This window comes from Mastigoproctus giganteus, chromosome 10 (assembly GCF_048544385.1).
Source record: "Mastigoproctus giganteus isolate SK-2022 chromosome 10, ASM4854438v1, whole genome shotgun sequence".
NCBI classification, from domain to species: Eukaryota; Metazoa; Arthropoda; class Arachnida; order Uropygi; family Thelyphonidae; genus Mastigoproctus; species Mastigoproctus giganteus.
Window position 1 is genome coordinate 196,018,002 of NC_143584.1, and position 21,920 is coordinate 196,039,921.

At 36.9% G+C, this 21,920-nt stretch overlaps 1 protein-coding gene across 1 annotated transcript in view; it reads right to left on the reverse strand.

Annotated features, from left to right (window-relative positions):
* The window catches only part of LOC150079718 (uncharacterized), a 45,453-nt gene extending 26,106 nt beyond the window's left edge, over positions 1 to 19,347 (reverse strand). Inside the window, exons 1-2 of the mRNA XM_090383184.1 lie at positions 19,175 to 19,347; positions 2,285 to 3,032 (exon numbers count right to left, since the gene is read on the reverse strand). Of these exons, the coding sequence (XP_090239310.1) occupies positions 2,285 to 3,032; positions 19,175 to 19,347 (921 nt within the window). The remainder of the gene's footprint in view (positions 1 to 2,284; positions 3,033 to 19,174) is intronic.
* Between the last annotated feature and the right edge of the window lie 2,573 nt (positions 19,348 to 21,920).

The following is a 21,920-nucleotide window of genomic DNA, read 5'->3' on the forward strand; positions in this document are numbered from 1 at the left end:
TGGAGTACCCACTATCTGCGAGAACTATTGCTACTATAGAGAACTATTGAACTATATCTACTCCATAAAAAGAAAACCAGTTCATCTAAACTTTTACTGTACAAAGAACTCCACAAATTATCGTGAACCATATTGAAAGAATTCGAGTAACTGAAACTCTTTACTCTGAGGTAGGGTAAAGGGGCGGCTGATAACACCACTCACTCACATTGACAGCGGCAATAGTAACTACGAGATGTGGCGTCGGCAAAATGGCAATCACTGAAGAAGAGGGCGATTGAGCAATACAACTTGAAGAAAATTAGGTACCATAGAAGGTGCAGAACTGCACGATATTAGTATCTAGAGCCGTGGCGGATTTAGCACTTGAGAGGCCCCAGGCGCAATTCAATTTTGAGCCCCCCTCTAAATATTTTCGTTACCACTACGGTGTGCATTCTATGCGCACGTTTTAACTGTAGCACGTGCTCTTGATTTGGTGTTGCGATTTTTATCATTTTGGTTGCGCAATTTTTTCATACATATTTTAACAAATGTTTAAAGGAAAAATTGACACAACTACCATCCTTCCCAAATCAACATTTATACATAAAATCTAGCATTAATGATATGTATTCTGCTTCAGGTACGCTTAGTTCGCATAGATATTTCATATATGTGGGGATATTCGCATAAGAGTTTACTAACTTCTCATCTTAAATTATAGTTTTACTCAGTAACGATAATAAAGATGAGTGTAAAAATTCCGAATGAAACAATTTTATTATTTTTTTTGAGACCTGAGATTTGCGGCCCCCTCGATTTAAGAGGCCCCAGGCGCGCCTGTGAGGAAATCCGCCACTGGTCTAGAGATATATATAAGCCTTGCTGTGACATGCAAAGGAACAATAGATTGCTTTCGAAATAACGTAAAAATTTTAAAATTTGGAGCACTAAGCCTGAAACTATACTCTAACCCAGGCATGACTAAATGTTACAGGAAAGCTCACACAATATCTGATAGTAAGTGATTCTTGATCTTTCCAGATGACAAATTATATTTGCAAAACACATGCTTAATTACCTGGTTGTGCCATTTGCAAAAATTTCTAATTTTTTGTCCGGTATACAGTACATAAAAAAATCTCAAACGAGGAGTCATGGAAACAGTGTGCGCTGGCAAAAAATTGGCAGATGATGCAGGGCACCAAAAAACACTTCCAAAATTTGGGTGTCACTATTTTATTTAAAAAATAGCATGTACATTTGGAGTGGAGAAAATAATGAAGAATACCGAGGAATTAAAATGACAGAAGAAAGCCATTTAAAAATTAGGATACAAGCAGACAGTAAAGTTCTTTATGCGGTACAGACAGCTGACAAAAGGGACATATGGTGTTCTGTGCACAACTTATTGAACAATTGCTTTCAGCGATAGGGAGGTTTATAATTGCGCTACATGTATGTACATGAATATACATATATTGGTGGTTGAGCCAGACAAGAATTTATATAGGAAAATTCATAGGCCAGCATGAAACACTAATGGTTTTAATTTGATTTTAATAAAAGATTAAGTGAATTATCCGAATGAATAAATAACTAAAATATGTGTAACGGAATGTTATTTTTAAAAAGAAATTGATCAGAAATATTGAGATTACAACTCATTAATTTGTTTGTATGTAAAGGAAGCATTGACAAAAAATTCATGTACAATATATATATATGTGTTATTTCTGTTTTTATTCAATGCATTTCATTTATCAAAAGGAATTCCTTGCAACACATTTGCTACATGCATATTTATTTTGATCGTACATTTTGAACTGGTTGAAAACCTAGGAGTTCATTATTATTAGGTCTTTTTTTAATGTTTCCTACGGGTAAAATGTTTCTTATTGTAACTAATGATGTGCAGTTTTTATAAGAATCTTTTTTTCTTGGAGCCTTCTAGCGATGAAAACCGGCGGAAGGATTTCACTGTTCCATGCAAAATGAGATGGTTTGAGATATATTTGTCTGCACTGATGACTGGCTGCTGCGATGAATAATATCTCCATTATGAAATCAAAGATCTCTTATGAGTTCCACATTTCCTTAAAACTGTTTCATGAAAAATTGGGCAGCTCAAGTGTTTTTCTCCTGTATGAATTCTGAGTTGTCCTGTAAGTTGTCCTCTGCGTGAGAACCTCTTCTCTCGTTTTGGGAAGTAGAAAGGTTTTTCTCCATTATGAATATTGAGGTGGCGTGTGAGGTGTCCTCGTTTTGAAAACTTCTTCTCACATGTTGGACAGCTGAAAGGTTTTTCTCCTGTATGAATTCTTAGGTGTACTGTAAGTTGTCCTCTGCATGAGAACTTTTTCTCACATGTTGGACAGCTGAAAGGTTTTTCTCCTGTATGAATTCTTAGGTGTCCTGTAAGTTGTCCTCTCTGTAAGAACTTCTTCCCACAGGTTGGACAGCAGAATGGTTTTTCTCCACTATGAATTCTGAGGTGTCTTGTGAGGGATCCTTGTAGTGAGAACTTCTTCTCACATGTTGGACAGCTGAAAGGTTTTTCTCCTTTATGAATTCTTAGGTGTGTTGTAAGTTGTCCTCTCAGTGAAAACTTCTTCTCACATGTTGGACAGCTGAAAGGTTTTTCGCCTGTATGATCTCTTAGGTGTCTTTTAAGTACTTCTCTCCATGAGAATTTCTTCTCACAGGTTGGACAGCTGAAAGGTTTTTCTCCTGTATGAATTCTTAGGTGTCCTCTAAGGTGTTCGCTTTGTGAGAACTTCTTCTCACATGTCGGACAGCTGAAAGGTTTTTCTCCTGTATGAATTCTTAGGTGTGTTGTAAGTGATCCTCTCAGTGAGAACTTCTTCTCACAAGTTGGACAGCTGAAAGGTTTTTCTCCTGTATGAATTCTTAGGTGTCCTTTAAGGTGTTCTCTTCGTAAGAACTTCTTCTCACATGTCGGACAGCTGAAAGGTTTTTCTCCTGTATGAATTCTTAGATGTGTTGTAAGTGATCCTCTCAGTGAGAACTTCTTCTCACATGTTGGACAGCTGAAAGGTTTTTCGCTTGTATGAATTCTTAGGTGTCCTTTAAGGTGTTCTCTTCGTAAGAACTTCTTCTCACATGCCGGACAGCTGAAAGGTTTTTCTCCACTATGAATTGTGAGGTGTCTTTTGAGGTCTCCTCTTTGTGAGAACTTCTCACTGGTTGGACAGCTGAATTGTTTATCCTTAATGTCACCTCTCAGGAGATTTTTAAGCATTTCACTCTCTGAAACTTAAATGACAGAAGGTTCTATCCACTAAGAACTCAGATGTTTCATGAAATATCCAATTCATGAGACATTCATACCACAAGTTAAAGAGCTGAAAGGTTTTTCAGCAAAGTGATATTTGAAATAACTTTCAAGACTTCCAACTATTGAAAATTTTTGAGCACAGATTGAATAGCTGAAAGGTTTTTCCTGATTATTACGTTCTCTGGGGACTGTTTCAAGATTATTCTCTGTGAAAACATCTTCCAACCAATTTTACAAATTAAAAATCTCTCCTTATCAGGAAGGGAGAATGTGTTTTGTGAGTTCTTCTTTGTTTCAGCTTCTTACCACAAGTTTTACAGCAAGTGTAGTCATAAATTTGACAATTGCGAGATGTTGTGAGCAAGAAATGATCATTTCTATTATGACATAATTGCAAGATCAAAGAAGGTCTCAACTCAGGTATACAAGTAATACCATTTTTTTCCAAGTGATATATGGTAAAACCACTTAGCTGATTAGAATTCCCTTGACAACTTTGTGTGAGATCAGCTGAAAAGAAATACCCTCGGTGGATAAAGTTTTGGCTATGTTATGAACACATTTGAGGAAATTTTTACTTTTAAAAAAACTGTATGCTCTTACATTTTTCAATCATATATGAAATTAAAATTGTGTTTAGAATAAATTTATAGTAATCTTCTGTATATTAACATAGAAGGTAACATAATGAATAAAATTTTGATGTTATTTTCGAAATTTATGATATGTAAAAATATATTCCTTCAGCTTAAGTCATGATTGAGGTTGACTACCTTTTTTATAGTTAATAACGGTTTCTTCTAAGGAAGAAAATATGTAGAAAAGTCCTTGATCACCCATGATCTTTATTAAGTGATTTCATTACAACCAGATGATAGTTTGGCTAATAAACTGTTGATACTTTTGCGTTAGATGCTTTATTGTTGATACTTGCGTTCTACAGTTATTTTTCGGTTATGTTTGGTTCAGCTGGCTGTAAAAATGTTTGCCAAAAATTTGCACAGAAACCTTTCGGATCTCTCTTTAAAATTAAATGGAATTTTTCGATTATTAGAGATCTTAACTGTGTTTTTAATAGTTCTTTTAAAAGTGTTTCTTCACTAGTGATTCAGGTTTCTGTAATCTTGTTCTTTCCATTAACAGGGTTCGCTTGGGTTGTATGAACACCTACAAAAAGAAAGAAAATAAGTGATATATATGCCATGTTCAACAAAGAGATATATATATACACTCACCAGCTAAAAAAATTTGAAAGCTGTATTGAATATCATAGAAGCTTTATTCCAAACTGTGGACTGTAATCTTCGTGGCATGGATTTCACCGTTTCAGGGAGCGTAGGCTCCCTGATTTTCATCATGATTTTTGTGAACTGTTGTGACACACAATTCGCTTAAAATTCTTGTGGTTTCTTTCTTAGAGTACCGAATTTTTTTGCAGTTATTCCTTTTAGATTGCTTTCCGCTTTTCTCCTCCACTCATTTTATTCTTTTGAGCTGATTCCTTCCGACACGCCAAGCAGTTCTTTAGTTTTCTGAAGTGTGACTCTTGCTAAACGTGCTCCAAGAACAAGAGTTCTCTCAAAATCTGAATGATCATCAGATTTGCTCAAGCATGCATTGACCATTCGGCCCCTGGAAAGCTTTCAGTGTTTATCTGAAAGCAAGGAACTTTTGTTAACGTATGTTGCAACATATATAATCTCATAATTTACGTTTGATTATCTACTGAAACCAATTGGAAAAGGTTTCTAATTTTTTGGCCAGTGAATGAAAATTTTCTTTATTCCTTTTTGAAGTATATACAAATAGAGATGAAAGAAAAGGTTAGTACAAGATCAACATTTCATAATAGAGATTCCAAGCAAATAAATAAACAAAGTCAATCTTATACACTACAGTAAAAATATCATGACCTATTGGAGAAATGCGGCTATAAAATTCCAGGATAATAAAAGGTTCAATGAAAGGAATACCGTCGTAAATAATAGTGAAAGAGCAAATTTAAATTGAAAAGTGGAGATGAGTTCCTCAGCTGGCTATATATATTTAATCATTCGATATTTATTTCATTTTGCTCCCAACCAAAATCAAGTTAACAAAACAGAATCGTCATAAAAATGTTTTTTTTCCCTATTAATCGTTTAAAAGGCTTGAATATAATCCAAAACTTATCATTGTAGAGGAGGACGGAAGCCTAAATGAAAGTTCATTTCTGTGAAAACTACATTGCTCGACAAATTTAAGAACACAAAATTTTTATGAATATTTTTTGTGAGCGAAGGCATTTATTTACTGTAATAGACGTCCTGGTAAGCAAATGCGGTGTATCCAATAGAAATCGATCTACCATGTTACAGAGGCTCCCATTACAAATATGATTTTTATCTCAAGGTGCACAAGATCAGGTACTTGTACTTAGGTACCATGATTTTACAAAACTCTTCATGGCACCATGCCAGAGATTATGCAAATTACCACAGCTTGCCGTCATATCACTTTAATCTAATTTTTTTGGCTGGCTCACTCGAATAGCCGCATCTCCAGTACTCAGGTTGGCAAGTGATCGTCGTCTAGATCAGTCCTAGTCAAAGTGTGATGCGCGACGAATTGGAAATTGGTAGCAGATCTTACCGGTTCCCGAAGATTCGTCAGTTATCGTTCCCCGAGGTTTACATTTTACAAAAGTACCTGGCCACGACGGATTGGAAATAAAAGAAACTGGTCCTTCACCACAGTTAGTTTGAGAAACACTGGACTCAAGATCAGTGGTTCTCAAAGTCTGGTCGGCAGAATAGTTGTGATACGAGAAAAATTGGAATTTTTCGGGGACATTAGCGGTCCGTAACAATTCCTCGGTTTCTGGTCCGCGAGGATTGCATTTTACAGAAGTACCCCTCCGGGACGGATAGGAAATAAAATACACTGTTCCTTCATTGCATATAGCTTGAGAAGAACTGGGGCTCTATTTGATTCTTTGAGATGGAGCGCTGTTTGGCGAATTGAAGCCAGGAAATAGAAGTCCTGTTGCACGTTGGCTTAATGTGTCACACAGTGTCCTCCTGGCACTAAGGAAGCAGTTTCAGGGGTCAGGAATGATGGCCGAAAGCTAGGGAAACTAGAACAGACTGTTATTTGGCTCTAACAGTGTTCTGTTATCAATATCTGTCGAGGTAGCTGTGGCGAGAGCTGAAGATATTTCCAACCGGATTGTCTTAAGAAAGCTCAATTCAAGAAGACTTTGCGCAAGGTAACCAAGGGGGTTTATATCCCGATTAATATCTAAAATAATTACAATAGTATTCGCCATATAATGCAAGGAAGCTAAAGGCTTTTTCTTCAGTGGAGAAAAAAAAAAAAAGTAGACAAGGAAACACATATTACTGTATATTCTTTCATCTTCACAAAGGAAGTATCCAGTTGATCTTTGAAGTTCTTCAATCTGTCAGCCTGGACTAACTGGGAGGGCAATTTGTTCCAGTTTCCAAGGACCCGCAGGCTTAAAGGAAATTCTTGCTTTCCAATGTAAATTTAATACTCGAACATACAATTTGAATTTATGATCCCTAATTTGGAATATATATATATTGTTTATCATGATAGAATTGTATTTTATGGTTTTTGTCATTTGTGCAACTTTAAAGCCATTGTACATATGGCAATTACAAATTATACGTGCCTGAATTAATAAATGTCGAAAAATTCAATTAATTGGTGTTTCTATACATACATTATAGGCGATTGGTCGATTATTTCATTTATGTGGTATTTTGCAATACGTATTATTGTGTATACGGATCAGGTAATCAAACTAGTAATTATAGGTTATCTTAATTCTGTTGGGCCTATAAGTTAATGTAAACATAGAAAGTACTATGAAGCAACCATTACTAAATGATAATATGCAATGCGATTTTTGAAAAGACATACCCTCACATTTCCATCAATCCACTGCTTCATCATGGACTTTGAGCGGTTCGATAGCCCTTCCGACGGAATGTTACACACCTACCCGTTTCTGTTGTCCCAATACCACTTTTGCCATTCATTATTTAGCTAAGGTATTATTTAAGCGATATTTTTGTTTAGGATACTTATAATGTTTCATTTAATATTCGTTTTTTAGATTTAGTTTTGATTTTAAATTTTTGTAAGCAACTGGAGTAGCAAACAGGGATCGGTGACACAAAGCCCAACCGGTATGTGTCCGAATAAGTGGGAAGTTTCTACTTACTGCTACTTGGCCTGTGGTGGTCATCGGTTAGAAAGGAAAAAACCCGCCTTCTTTTTGTTTTATATGCAGTAATATCCAGAATTTAAAACAAATACACCAACCGTTTAATAATAATGGTTTAATACTAGAAACTAAAATGTACCAAACGATACTACACTGTAAAATAATATATGCAAGACTGATTTACAAAAATAAATATACGATTAAATTTTAATATACAATAAAATATAGATAAAACATTTAAAATACAGATAAAAGCGTTAAAACACTGAAGCTCAGGAGCGTGGAAATATAAAACGCTCGTCCTTTTGCCAGGACCACAGCTTCTAGTAAGGGGTGAAATCGAACACCTCTGTCCCTATTCAAACTATTATTCTCAGACGAGCCTATCCACAAACTCTCTAGCCACTTACGGTCCCAGAACCTATGCGCCTGGTCAAGGATGACAGCATTCACCGGGGAGACCTGATGATGTTTCTCCCAATAATGCTCAGCAAGGGCGGACTTATTGAACTCTGCGGTCTGTATAGCGTTCAATAAGTCCGCCCTTGCTGAGCATTATTGGGAGAAACATCATCAGGTCTCCCCGGTGAATGCTGTCATCCTTGACCGGCGCATAGGTTCTGGGACCGTAAGTGGCTAGAGAGTTTGTGGATAGGCTCGTCTGAGAATAATAGTTTGAATAGGGACAGAGGTGTTCGATTTCACCCCTTACTAGAAGCTGTGGTCCTGGCAAAAGGACGAGCGTTTTATATTTCCACGCTCCTGAGCTTCAGTGTTTTAACGCTTTTATCTGTATTTTAAATGTTTTATCTATATTTTATTGTATATTAAAATTTAATCGTATATTTATTTTTGTAAATCAGTCTTGCATATTTTACAGTGTAGTATCGTTTGGTACATTTTAGTTTCTAGTATTAAACCATTATTATTAAACGGTTGGTGTATTTGTTTTAAATTCTGGATATGTACTCTCCCAACCTTAGAGGCCTTTTTGAAGATATATGCAGTAATGCTATTACTGAGCAGTCGCCCTAATTGTATACAGTGGTGTGATGGTGAATTAGCTTCAGGTACGGATTTAGTATGTCAAAGCGTGTGGGACGTGTGGTTTGAAATCGGGAGAAACCTTCTGACATGATAGGATGGTAGAAATGATGTTCATTATACATGAAATATATTTATATAAAATAAATGTTTTTAGAAACGTATTTACAATTGTTATGCCATTCCTTGGGCAGGACCGGTATAGATTCTCTAAGGCATAACGACCCGTATATGTCCAATGGGATGGCTATTTACATATTAACAGCCTCCTTCTAAGAGAATCGTTTTACCCTGTGTCACTATGCGTGATATTGTCAAGTTGTTTCGCTGGTATTTTTATTTACTAAATTTTGTCAGGTTTAAATTTTCAAGGTACTGTATTTTAGTTTGGTGTGGAGGGGATTTTTTGAATTCGGGTTGTAGTGCCGTCAGAAGAAGAGGACCATCTGAGCGCAATACACCCGTGTAACAAACATGGGGATTAATGAATTTATTGCTTTGGTATTTTTAGACAACTTGGAAGCAGTGATCTGTGGGCCATTGATAGTTTAAATTGGTTTCATAGTGTTTTCAATGAATGTATAAGGGTTGACCTTAAAGTGGTGTGTTTTGAGATTCGAATGTATGGCCGCTTTTATATGATGCCTGCTGTAGTCGGTGGGTATTTTATTTTTAACTTTTTGAATAGCTTCCGTGGTACTTTTAATATTATTGCCTATGTGAACCAAGCTGTTTGTTTGATTTCTAATGGCGTTTCCGTGTATGTGTTTAGCTATGTTGCTCTACCAGTGGATGAGTTTTATTGCTGTGAATTTGAAATAGTCTCTCTTATCATAGTTTTTCGTGTAGATATTGTCTTGGGTGATGATAATTTCGCTGTAGAGTAGTAATCTTGCTGGTTGCTTTCCGGGTTTCTGCGTTAAATAGTTAGGTCTGTAGGGTAAATTTCCTGGGCTGATATGCCAAAGTTGCCGTGGTTGGATAACAGGACGTCATCGATATATCTGTAAAAGGTAATATTTTCTTTGATTTTGCTTTCGAAGTGATGCAGGTAAAAGTTAGCTGTGGAGCAAGAACTGCTAGATCCCGTAGCTACCCCACTGTTCTGTATGTATATTTTGTCTCCCATACGCACGTAGTTGTTTTTGATACTGAGGTTTTTTATGAAAACCCCAAACACGAAAGATATCAAAATCTACAGTACTTAGTACCGTGCATGGGTTGAAGGAGAAGTATGGGGGGGGGGGGGTAAGGGAGTGCCAGAAACTTTGCTCTAGAGACTAAACATGGGTTTCACCACTTCAAGCCTCCAATAAGCAAAGTGGTGGTATTTCACCGGTTGATGAAAGTCATCTACCACCTTAGAGGTTGGTGAGGTGGTGCCAATATTGTTTATTGCCTTTCATAACATTTTGATATTTTTGGTAGTATTTCAAGAGGAGCTTATTAATTAGATTGTCGTGAGATATGCTGGTGAAAAGGTTTTTAAATTCGTACGTGTATATGCTTCTGATGTTATTGTATTGGTTTTTGATATGTTCTAAATATTTTTTGTTGTTGGAAATAATTTTGGTGTCTTTGATTTCAATAGTGATGTTATTTAATTTTTCTTCCTTTTATCCTACTGTATTGTTTTATGTAACTGTTTTTGCCCGATGTGATAAATCTTTTTCCAGTCCATACCTTATGAAATTTGGGGATACAATAAATGAAAGGGTATTGTGGCTTGTCTATTTTTATTTTGAGTTTTTTGTGTATAGCGAAAATTTTCTTGCTGATGCTGTTCGGAGTGGAGTTTATAGATTTGTATGTGTCATTGAGGTTCATCTCCTCTTTAAGTGAGTCTATATAGAATTTTTTACAAATAATGCTGAAATTGTTATTTGCCTTATCTGTGTTTGTGATGACAAATTTATTTTGTATATCTTTTGCTTGGTATTTGATGTTTTTGAGGTTAACTTGCTTATCATATTTTTGTAGCGGTATGTTTTCTTTGAAACTGGTCAGTATGCTTTCTGTGGTAGTGTTTATCCAGCTTTGAAAAGCTTCTACTGGTGCGCTGTGCTTGCTTGCAGTTTTAAATGGAAACTGTTGTAGGTCTGTGTATATTGATTTCCGTATGTTTTTTAGGCTGACTGGGATGTTCGGTGTAAATTTTGTACCCTTTTTCATTGTCTCTCTTAGTGTATTATCTTCAATAATGCTCAGGTCGCTTGTGACTATATGGTTGTAATGTGGATCAATGTAATCTTTATATTTGTTAATTTGGCAGTGGCAAGGTTGGTCTGTTTTATTCATATCGGAAATGGTGTTTTTGTAGCTGCAGATTGCTAATCCAATCGGTTTGATGTAACTGTTTACGTTGATATTGATGTTTTTAATAGGTAGGTAATTCTTATATTTATTGATGATATCACTAATGTTGACATTGTCGAATGAACGGTTAAGGAATTTAATTATGCAGTATCCTTTTTTTTTTTGTACAGTGTGCAAAGTGAATGTCAATTCTAAATTCACCCTCCCTCCCGATATCCTATGTCAAAGCCTGCAGGCTTTGACACAGGATATCGGGACCTGAAGCTAATTTACCATCACACCACTGTATACAATTAGCGCGAGTGCTCAGTAATAGCATTAATACTTATGAAACAAAAAGAAGACGGGAATTTTCCCCTTTCTAACCGAGGACCACCACAGCACAAGCAGCAGTAAGTAGAACCTTCCCGCCTATTGGGATACATACCGGTTGAGCTTTGTGTCACAGATCCTAGTTTGCTACTCCATTTTCTTACAAAAATTTAAAATCAAACTAAAACAATAAAACGAAATTAAACGAAAAATAAGATCGTATGTATAGCTTAGCTTAATTTTCAGCACTCACCTCATAGTAATCCGCTTAGCTGGTGGAGAGGTTTACCACATAGTGGTCATAGGATTCTAGTAACTTACAGGGATATGGGTTTGAAACTAAGTTATGGGCTATAAAAATTTTTCTAAGAAAGGAAAGTGCACCTTCCATTCTATGGTTGTCTAATTAAATTAAATTAAATGAAGAAAATTAGAAGCTTGTGCACGAGCGACTTTCGTCCTCAGTTAGCTGTAGTTGGGGGGGGGGAAGAGAGCGCGCTTGTGTTATATACGGGTTGGGTTCCCGAAATGCATTTCAGTGCATGTGGAAACTTAACACTTGCTAAATTCCAAATGGGGGAGGAATTGGCGGGAATCTTTTTGTTTAACACGTTGAGTGATGTATGGCGCTTAAACCATTTGATGACGAGGACTTCGTTTTCAAGGATTTTGTAGCTGGAATTTAATTTAACTACTGTGATGGCTGAATCGATGAGTGGGTTGTGATTTTGAGATTGGACGTGTTGTGTTAGTTCTGTACTTGCTGAATTAGTTTTGAAGCTATTAAAGTGGTAGTATGCACGCGTGTTGGAAATTTTTGATGTCCCGAATTTTGCTGTTGTACTGCCTATGTAACTTGCTTTGCAATCTGATTGGCATCTGATCAAATATATAATGTTGTGATCTTGTGTCTCGTACTCGTGTGTTGTCTTGTATGAATTGAATTTGGAACTTAATTTGTTATAAGATGTAAATATTAATTTGATATCTGTATTTTTAAAAATCTGTTGAAGTCTTCTAGCGTATTGTTGATTATATGGGAGCGCAATAAGGGGTTTATGCATCTTATTCTCGTTCACGTGGTTATTAATTTTGTTTGGGTTATTAGTGTTATTATGAACTTTGGTGATGGTTTCTTTTATTAGTTGTGATGGGCATTTTCTGTCGATGAATTTTTGGTGAGGTATTGCAATTCTACAGATAGGTCTGTTTGTGTGTGGCTATATTTTATAGCGTTGTATATTTGGTTGTATAGAACTTCTTTTTTGATGTAGAGAGGGTGGTGTGAGTGGTAATGTAAGAATTTACCTGTATGTGTGTTTTTTCGGTATATTTTGGTGCCTAAAGATGTGCTTACTTTAATACAGTGAGGTTTAGAAAATTAATTTTATTATCGGTTTCTACTTCGAGGGTAAATTTGAGTCTTTCATGTGTTGTGTTAAAGGTGTTCAGTAAAGTATCGATGGTGGTTCTGTTGCCTATTAACAGGACGTCATCTGTATACCTCATGTATAGTTTAATTCCTGGGGGGAAAGGGTTGGAGAATTTTTTCTTCGATAAATGTCAGGTAGATCTCGGATAAAGGGGCAGAGATACCGAGGCCCATGGGAAGGCCGAAAATTTGTTCGTAGATGTTATTTTGGAATTCAAATTGTTTGGCGTCAAGTAACGTCATGTGAGTTCTATATTTTGTTAATATAGCCACACACAAACAGACCTATCTGTAGAATTGCAATACCTCACCAAAAAATTCATCGACAGAAAATACCCACCACAACTTATAAAAGAAACCATCACCGAAGTTCACAATAACACTAATAACCCAAACAAAATTATTAACCACGTGAACAAGAATAAAATACATAAACCGCTTATCGCGCTCCCATATCATCAACAATACGCTAGAAGACTTCAACAGATTTTTAAAAATACAGATATCAAATTAATATTCACATCTTATAACAAATTAAGTTCCAAATTCAATTCATACAAAACAACACACAAGTACGAGACACAAGATTACAACAACATTATATATTTGATCAGATGCCAGTCAGATTGCCAAGCATGTTACATTGGTAGTACAACAGCAAAATTCGGGACATCAAAAATTTCCAACACGCGTGCATACTACCACTTTAATAGTTTCAAAACTAATTACAGAACTAACACAACACGTCCAATTTCAAAATCACAACCCAATCATCGATTCAGCCATCACAGTAGTTAAACTAAATTCTATCTACAAATCCTTGAAAACGAAGCCCTCGTCATCGAATGGTTTAAGCACTATACATCACTCAACGTGTTAAACAAAAAGATTCCAGCCAATTTCTCTCCCAATTTTAATTTAGCACGTATTAAGTTTCCACGTGCACTGAAATGCACTTCGGGAACCCAACCCGTATATAACACAAGCGCGCTCCCTTCCCCCCCCCCCCCACTACAGCTAACTGAGGACGAATTTCGAAAGTCGCTCGTGCGCGACTATTAGCTTCTAATTTTCTTCATTTAATTTAATTTAATTAGACAACCATAGAATGGAAGGTGCACTTTCCTTTCTTAGAAAACTTTTTGTAGACCATAACTTAGTTTTAAACCCAAAATCCCTATAAGTTATTCGAATCCTATAACCACTATGTATGTGGTAAAACTCTCCACCAGCTAAGCGGATTATTATGAGGTGAGTGCTGAAAATTAAGCTAAGCTGTACATACGATCTAGTTATTACATTACAGCACATGAGGACTCCTTAAAAAATCAAGAGTCAATTAAACGAAAAATTAAATAACATGACTAATGGAATCAAAGACACCAAAATTATTTCCAACAACAAACAATATTTAGAACATATATTAAAAACCAATACAATAACATTAGAAGCATATACACGTACGACTTTATAAACCTTTTCACCAGCATATCTCACACAATCTAATTAATAAGCTCCTCTTGCAATACTACCAAAAACATCAAAATGTTATTAAAGGCAATAAACAATATTGGAACTACCTCATCAACCTCATTATGAAAAACAACTATGTGCTTATGGGAGACAAAATATACATACAGAACAGGGGGATAGCTATTGGATCGATTGGATCTAGCAGTTCTTGCTAACCTTTACCTGCATCACTTCGAAAGCAACGTCAAAGAAAATATTACCTTTTACAGATATATCGATGAAGTCCTGGTAATCAACCACGACAACTTTGGCACATTAGCCAGGGAAATTTACCGTACAGACCTAACTATTGAACGCACTAATCCGGAAAGCAACCAGCAAGCTTACTACTCTACATCGAAATTACGACCACCCAAAACAATATGTACACGCAAAACTATGATAAAAGAGACTATTTCAACTTCACATCAATAAAGCTCATCCACTGGGAGAGCAACATACACGGAAACACCATTAGAAATCAAAAAAACAGGTTGGTTCACATATGCAATAATATTAAAAGTACCACGGAAACTATTCAAAAACTCATTAAAAATAAAATACCACCAACTACAGCAGGCATCATATAAAACCGGCCATACATTCGAATCTCCAAACACACCACACCACCCTAAGATCAACCCTTATACATTCATTGAAAACACTATGAAACCAATTTAAACTACCAATGGCCCACAGATCACTGCTACCAAGTTGTCTAAAAATACCAAAGCAATAAGTTAATTAATCCCCATATTTGTTACACAGGTTTTTTGCACTCAGACGAGGCTTGTCTTCTGACTGCACTACAACCCGAATTCAAAGAATCCCCTCCAGACCAAATTAAAATACCTTGAAAATTTAAAAAAACTGACAAACTTAGTAAAGAAAAATACCATCGAAACAACTTGACAATATCACGCATAGTGACACAGGGTAAAACGATTCACTTAGAAGGAGGCTGTTAATATGTAAATAGCCATCCCATTGGACATATATGGGTCGTTTTGCTTTAGAAAATCTATACCAACCCAGCCCAAAGAATGGCAAAACAATTGTAAATACGTTTGTAAAAACATTTATTTTATAAATATATTTCATGTATAAAGAACATCATTTCCACCATCGTATCATGTTGGAAGGTTTCTCTCGATCTCAACTCCCCCTCCCCTACAGGCTTTGACATAGGATATGGGACCTGAAGCGAATTCACCATCACACCACTGTATACAATTAGCGCGACTGCTCAGTAATAGCATTACTACATATAAAAGAAAAAGAAGGCGGGAATTTCCCCTTTTCTAACCGACGACTACCATCGGACAAGTAGCAGTAAGTAGAACCTTCCCGCTTATTCGGACACATACCGGTTGGGCTTTGTGTCAGCGATCCCAGTTTGCTACTCCAGCTGATTACAAAAATTTAAAATGAAAACTAAACTATTAAACTAACATTAAAAGTATCCTAAACAAAAATATCGCTTAAATAATCCTTAGCGAAATAATGAATGTCGAAACTGGTATTGAGACAACAGAAACGGGTAGGTATGTGACATTCCGTCAGAAGGACTATCGAACCGCACAAAACCCCCGAAGAAGTAGTGTGAGGGAATGTCTTTTCAAAAATTGCATTGCATATTATCATTTAGCATTGATATTTTCATAATCATTTAGCTTTGAATTTTCATTTTCATTATCATTTAGTAATGATTGCTTCATAGTACTTTAAATTTTTGCATTAACTTATAGGCCCAACAAACTTAAGATAGCCTATAATTGCTAGCTTGATTATCTGATCCGTATACACAATAATACCTATTGTAAAATACCACTTAAATGAAATAATCGACCGATTGCCTATAATGTACGTATATAAACACCAATTAATTGAATTTATCGAGATATATATATATATATATATATAAATATAAAGAAAGCGTTTAGAAAGTGATCATAACTATTTAAGAAAATAATTATAAAAAATTAATTTCGGCTTCCTCATTACACTTTACTCAAACTCTGCAATTCGCTATTTTATGTCATTAAATTAATTTTCTTACCTTTCATATCCATCGACAATAATGTGGAATCAGAATAATTGGAAAGTTGCAAAACTGTTCCCAAATAATTCACTGAATAATGGCATTGCAAAGGTAGCAGAAGTGAATAAGACCACTTGTGAACTGCACTTCTTTCTTGAGAAACTGAACAGCGTTTTCCACGTTGCCTGTAAAATCTCCCACTGTGTCTCTTTCTGGGACTGGTGGACTTTGGTGTTGGTAAGTGTCATGTGACTTTTATTATTCCTTCCCTAAAAGCGGGAAGGCACTATTTTACGACGGGATGGATGTGCCCAGCGGTGAGGGGGAAAGGTGTGATATCGGAGAAGGGAAAGGGGAAATTTGAAGATTCGTCTGATGAAGGGACTTCTGTAAATTACAGCAGATATCGTGTGTTGGTCAAACGGGAGCATATTAAAACATTGTCGTTTTGATATACACTTTAGTACGGTATCTTTCGCCTCTGAAAACGAAAAGGAGGTTAATCGCCCGACAGAAAAGTGTGCGCTGTAACAGAGTGATATCATCCCCGTCCTGTCCAAACCGGTTGGAACCTACTTAGTTTCGAAACCTATGGACGAAACAAAGGAATTTTACCTTTTTTTTTGGGACGGTACTCAGGAGTGTGGCTTAGAGGAACCTTTATTAACAGTGCCGTGACGTTTGGATGCAGTACATTTCGAAATTTTAAATATTGAGTAATTTTTTTTCCACATGCTTAACTATTATTCCAATACGCTTAAAGTTATTAAAGTAAATTTGAATTTTTCCCTGTCCATTGTTAACATATTTTCTATATAAAACTTTATAACCATTTTTGGAATTTTAAATTACTCAGTCGGACCTCTGTTCAATGAACTCCTTAAAGCGATTTTTTTAAAATTCTCTTCTTGGAAATTGAATTTAAAATAGTTCCCGTTGTGTCAATAAAATTTGCATATAACGAACGGATTAGGAAATTTAACTGGGTACGCACTGATCGCACTTCTGGCCTTCAGGCAATTTACGCAATTAGTGCGCTTCATGAATTAAGAGGGCTATAAAGGAATTACCAATTCTACAACTTGTTACTCATAAAACCTATCCAAGCACCTGTCCCACATATCGAGAAGTCACGCTTGGCAAGAGGTATTACTGATTCGTAAAATGGGCTCAGGTCAAACTTCTTCTGTTTCCACCCTCTTCGAGAATTAAGAGAGATTGGTTTTCTTTCACTCCTACAAACAATCACCTGTTGTTTCGCTGTAGTGCGTTCTTCACATTTTCTGAAAATGGCCCTCTCCCTGTTTACAAGGTCGCAGTACTTCAATGACTGAAACATTTTGGACAGTTTCGAAAAAAACTCATTCAAATTTATGAACCAGTTCAAAGAACTAATGACAATATCGATGAAAAGAGAAGGAAAATGAAGATAACCAAGGTATTAAACCTTCTAAACATGAAATGTTGGAAACATTTCAAACTTCGTCGTGGCCTGTCAAGTATGTTTAAACAACTGCGATCGACTGTAGGTTTATTTATTTTTTAAAACCTATAAATTTACTTTATTAGGGCACTTTCGGAGGTGTTCTGTTCATCCAAGGAGTACCACAATTTTCGGGAAACTCCTGTACCTTTTGCTTGACCCCTTCCCCCTTTGGAAATGTCATTTCATACGGGTTCATATTGTTTCCCCACTAGTTTTTTCTGCGACTTTTGTTGCAATGTAAAAAATTTGTTCAACACTAATAACTTTGCATATGTGCATTTTCAATTCAGACGCAAGAGGTTTATTTAACTGCCCTTGCGGTAACGAGATTGTGAGTGAATTAGTAATACAAAAACCCGTAAACTAAAAAATGAAAATAATTAACAGTTTCTTTTTAACCGTCTGCAGTAAAGAAATTAAAAACAAGTGAAAATGCGAATGAAGACTTCACTACAGAAACTGTTTGAAAGACTGTTTTTGTTCCTGGTGGTGTTCGTCTCCAAAAGCAAGGGATGGTTAAGGTAAATGATTATCCAAGTTTCTGGATTGTTAATCAAAAAAATGAGCTCTGTGAGAAGAATAATTGGCTAAGTTATCAAAATAAGAGACGGCTCTGCATTATATAAACAAATTAAAACTTTTGGAGTAGAAAAGAAGTGGGAATGAAGATTTCTGAGTAATGGGCAAATAATGATAAAGCTACTTGCGGAAATTGAGAAAGAGCCCTTTAAATCTGTGTCTATACAGTTTACCTCAGGAAAAAGTAATAACAGCAAAACTACATTACTGATGAAATAAGGAAAGTTGCCTTAATATAATCGTTCTGTCGAAGAGCAAAATTTCATTGATATTTCAGGATTGACAAACGAAGCATTCACTCACTCCGGGCAAAAATACCATGTAAATGAATTATCCCGTTTTTCGAAAAAAATGATGAGCCTCGTCTTGATCCTGAACTTTTGTAAACGAAAGGTTTTGGGCCTTGGTGATAATTTTGAAGTCCACTGTATGCTGTGATGCTTCGTTCGTGGGACGAACTTAAAATATCTAACACTCATCTCAAGTGATATTACAATCCAGGAACTTAAGACTAACTTGGCAAGTACGGATGAAATTTTCGCATGGTGGCATCCTCCCTTCTTTCCGCTCATCTATGAGGATGAATGGCACAAATTTTGAACAGACCGTCCCATAATATATATTCACGCCACAGAATTTGACGAGCATCTTCATACTCATATCCAAATGAGTGTAATCAGCCATTATTGAGTGTCAATCGATGTTTTCTTGGCACAATTTCCAAAACTTTTGCAACACTCTACGCATTTTGAGATGTTGACGTACACCCATTTCTTGCTTCTATGTAAACATGAACACGTTCAACTTTGAACCATATATGTCATGAAAACACACAGGAAAGACTTAACCATCACCATAAACAGTTTTTACATTTCATGTTTCTACGGAACATCAATGCTACTAACGAAACTGGCTAATACTTGCACCTGTCAGCCTACTGGACAGTCTCTATTCCACCATCTGTTAGAGAAATTTGAACAACATACATCTTTCGATTATTTTCAAAGTCATTGAACATAACTGTATCAGCACTAGTTTGGTTAGTTTTTTTGCAAAACTTCATATTAACGGTATCCTTCGAATCAGTGATTTCAGATTCGTCACATAACATTGCGATTTACGCTGAAAGGACAGAATTCATGGGATACCTGTTTCCTGGGCAATGCGACACTGTCACCACTCTCACCAGTGGACAGACCCACCAATTGGCACGTAGTAGTAGTAATAGTGGCATGTGATGCAAGAAAGCAAGTGTATGAGCGTATGCAGCATCAGCCAAAAAAAAAAAAAAAAAAAATCACTCCATTCCCTCCAAATGCCTGTCCAGTTCCTCCTTAAATTTATTCAACCTATCAACTTCCACAACGACAGATGGAAGTTTGTTCCAGCAATTAACCACCCGCTGGCTAAAGGCAAATTTCCGCACATCTATTCTACATCTGTCTTTTCTTAATTTGAATTTATCCCCCCTTACGTTCGTAATCTGAACAAGTGGAAGGATCCCATCAGAATTCAGCTCTCAACCATTCAAGGCCTTATACACCTCAATCAGATCAACGCGCAGGTGCCTAGTCTCCAGCCACTGCAATTTGCAGAACTTAAGCCTCTCTTGGTAAGAGGATCCCTTCATTCCCCTCACCAATCTTGTTGCCCTTCTCTGTACACACTCAAGTAAATCTAAATACTTCCTAAAATGAGGCCTCCAGACCTGTACGCAGTACTCAAGGCGTGGCCTGACCATTGCCTTATACAGAGGGACAATCACCTCCTTTTCCCTGCTAGCAAAATTCCTATATATCATTGACAAAACCCCATGACCTGCCCTGACAGCCTGTCTGCATTGCTCAGAAAACTTCATATCTGACTGCACAATTACTTCCAGGGCTTTTTCATTTTCTACCACCTTAAGTTTAGCACCACACATTTGGTATGTTTCTCTGGGGTTACTTCTACCCATATGCAGTACTTTGCATTTGTCAAGGTTAAACTTCAGTTGCCACTTCTTAGCCCATCTGCCCAAATTATCTAGATCCTGTTGCAGTAGCACACTGACATTACTCTCATTAACAACCCTGCCAACCTTTGAATCATCTGCAAACCTCGACATTAAGCCTGATATACCTTCATCAATATCATTGATAAATATACAAAACAACAGTGGACCTAACACCGAACCCTGTGGGACACCACTAATAACATTAGTCCACGAAGAGCAGCACCCATTAATTACCACCCTCTGTCTTCTCCCACTTAACCATCCTTTTATTCATTGTAGCAACTTACCCTTAATACCATTCTGCTCCAATTTGTACAATAGTCTTTCATGCGCAACAGTGTCAAAAGCTTTCCTGAAATCCAAATATATGATATCAAAATTATTTTTTGCATCCAGTTCCTTTGTAACCACATCATAATATCCTATCAAATTTGTCAGAGAAGACTTCCCCTTAACAAACCCATGCTGTGTCTGAATTATTGCTGCAGTCTTGTCTAGATGATCCTGCAATGCATCTTTAACCAATGACTCCATTATTTTCCCCGGAACAGAAGTTAAACTAACTGGTCTGTAATTAATCGTGTCACCCTTCGATCCCCCATTTGTGAATTGGGGATATATTTAAACATCTCCAGTCAGTGGGGACCTCCCCTGAGTCCAAGGATGCTCTCATAATTATGGCTCAGGGTTTGCTTAGTTGCTTTGCTGTCTGCTTTGATATAACTGGATAGATCCCATCCAACCCAAGTGCTTTTCTTAGGTTTAACTTCAACAATTTCTCCTCCACTTTGCTCTCAGTTATTACAAAATCATTAAGTATCCTGCTACGTGAATGCAGTGTACGTATATAGGTACACTGCATTCACGTAGACGATAATTCAGTGTCAGTGTGGATAAACGTCGTGAGTTAACCGGCTTTGAAAGAGGGATGATAGAGGACTTGTGACGCATGGGTCACTCTATGGCGGAGGTGGTACAGATATTGCACTGTCCCTGTTCGACAGGGTCAAGAGTGTATCGGGAATACGCCATTTCCGGAATAGCATCTCATCGTGGACAGAGCTGTGGGCACAGAAAGGTGGTGGTTGATCGTGGCTGCCGGCATCTGTCTTTCATTGTTTCAGGCAACCGGAGAGCGACAGTGGCACAAATCACCGCCGACTTGAACGAAGGAGGTGCGAGAAACTTCTCCACGAAGACCATCAGGCAATAATTAGCTGCAATATGTTATGGGAGTCGTTACCCACCAGAGTCCTATTGCTAACATTGCGACACAGGTCTCTATTCCTCAAAGGGACAAAATAACATCGGCACTGGACGTTGGATGATTGGAGACGGCTCTTCTAGTCCGATGTGTACCTTTTCCAGTTATTTCGAGCGGAGTGTATATATCTGGTGGAAACCGCACGAAGCTATGCACCTGCCATATAAACAAGGAACTATTCAGGCAGAACGATAGTCGGTAATGGTCTGGGGCATGTTCAACTGGCATAGGTTGGTATCTCTGGTACGTCTAGTCGCATCTTTGAACGGTCCAGGTTACATGTCTACCCTTGCAGTCCATCTGCAACCCTTCATAGTCATCATGCACCCACAGGGCAATAGCTTTTCCAGCAGAATAATGTGCCTCCCCACAGAGCCATGGTGACTAGAACATGGTTCGAAGAGAATTCCGCGGATTTTACCAC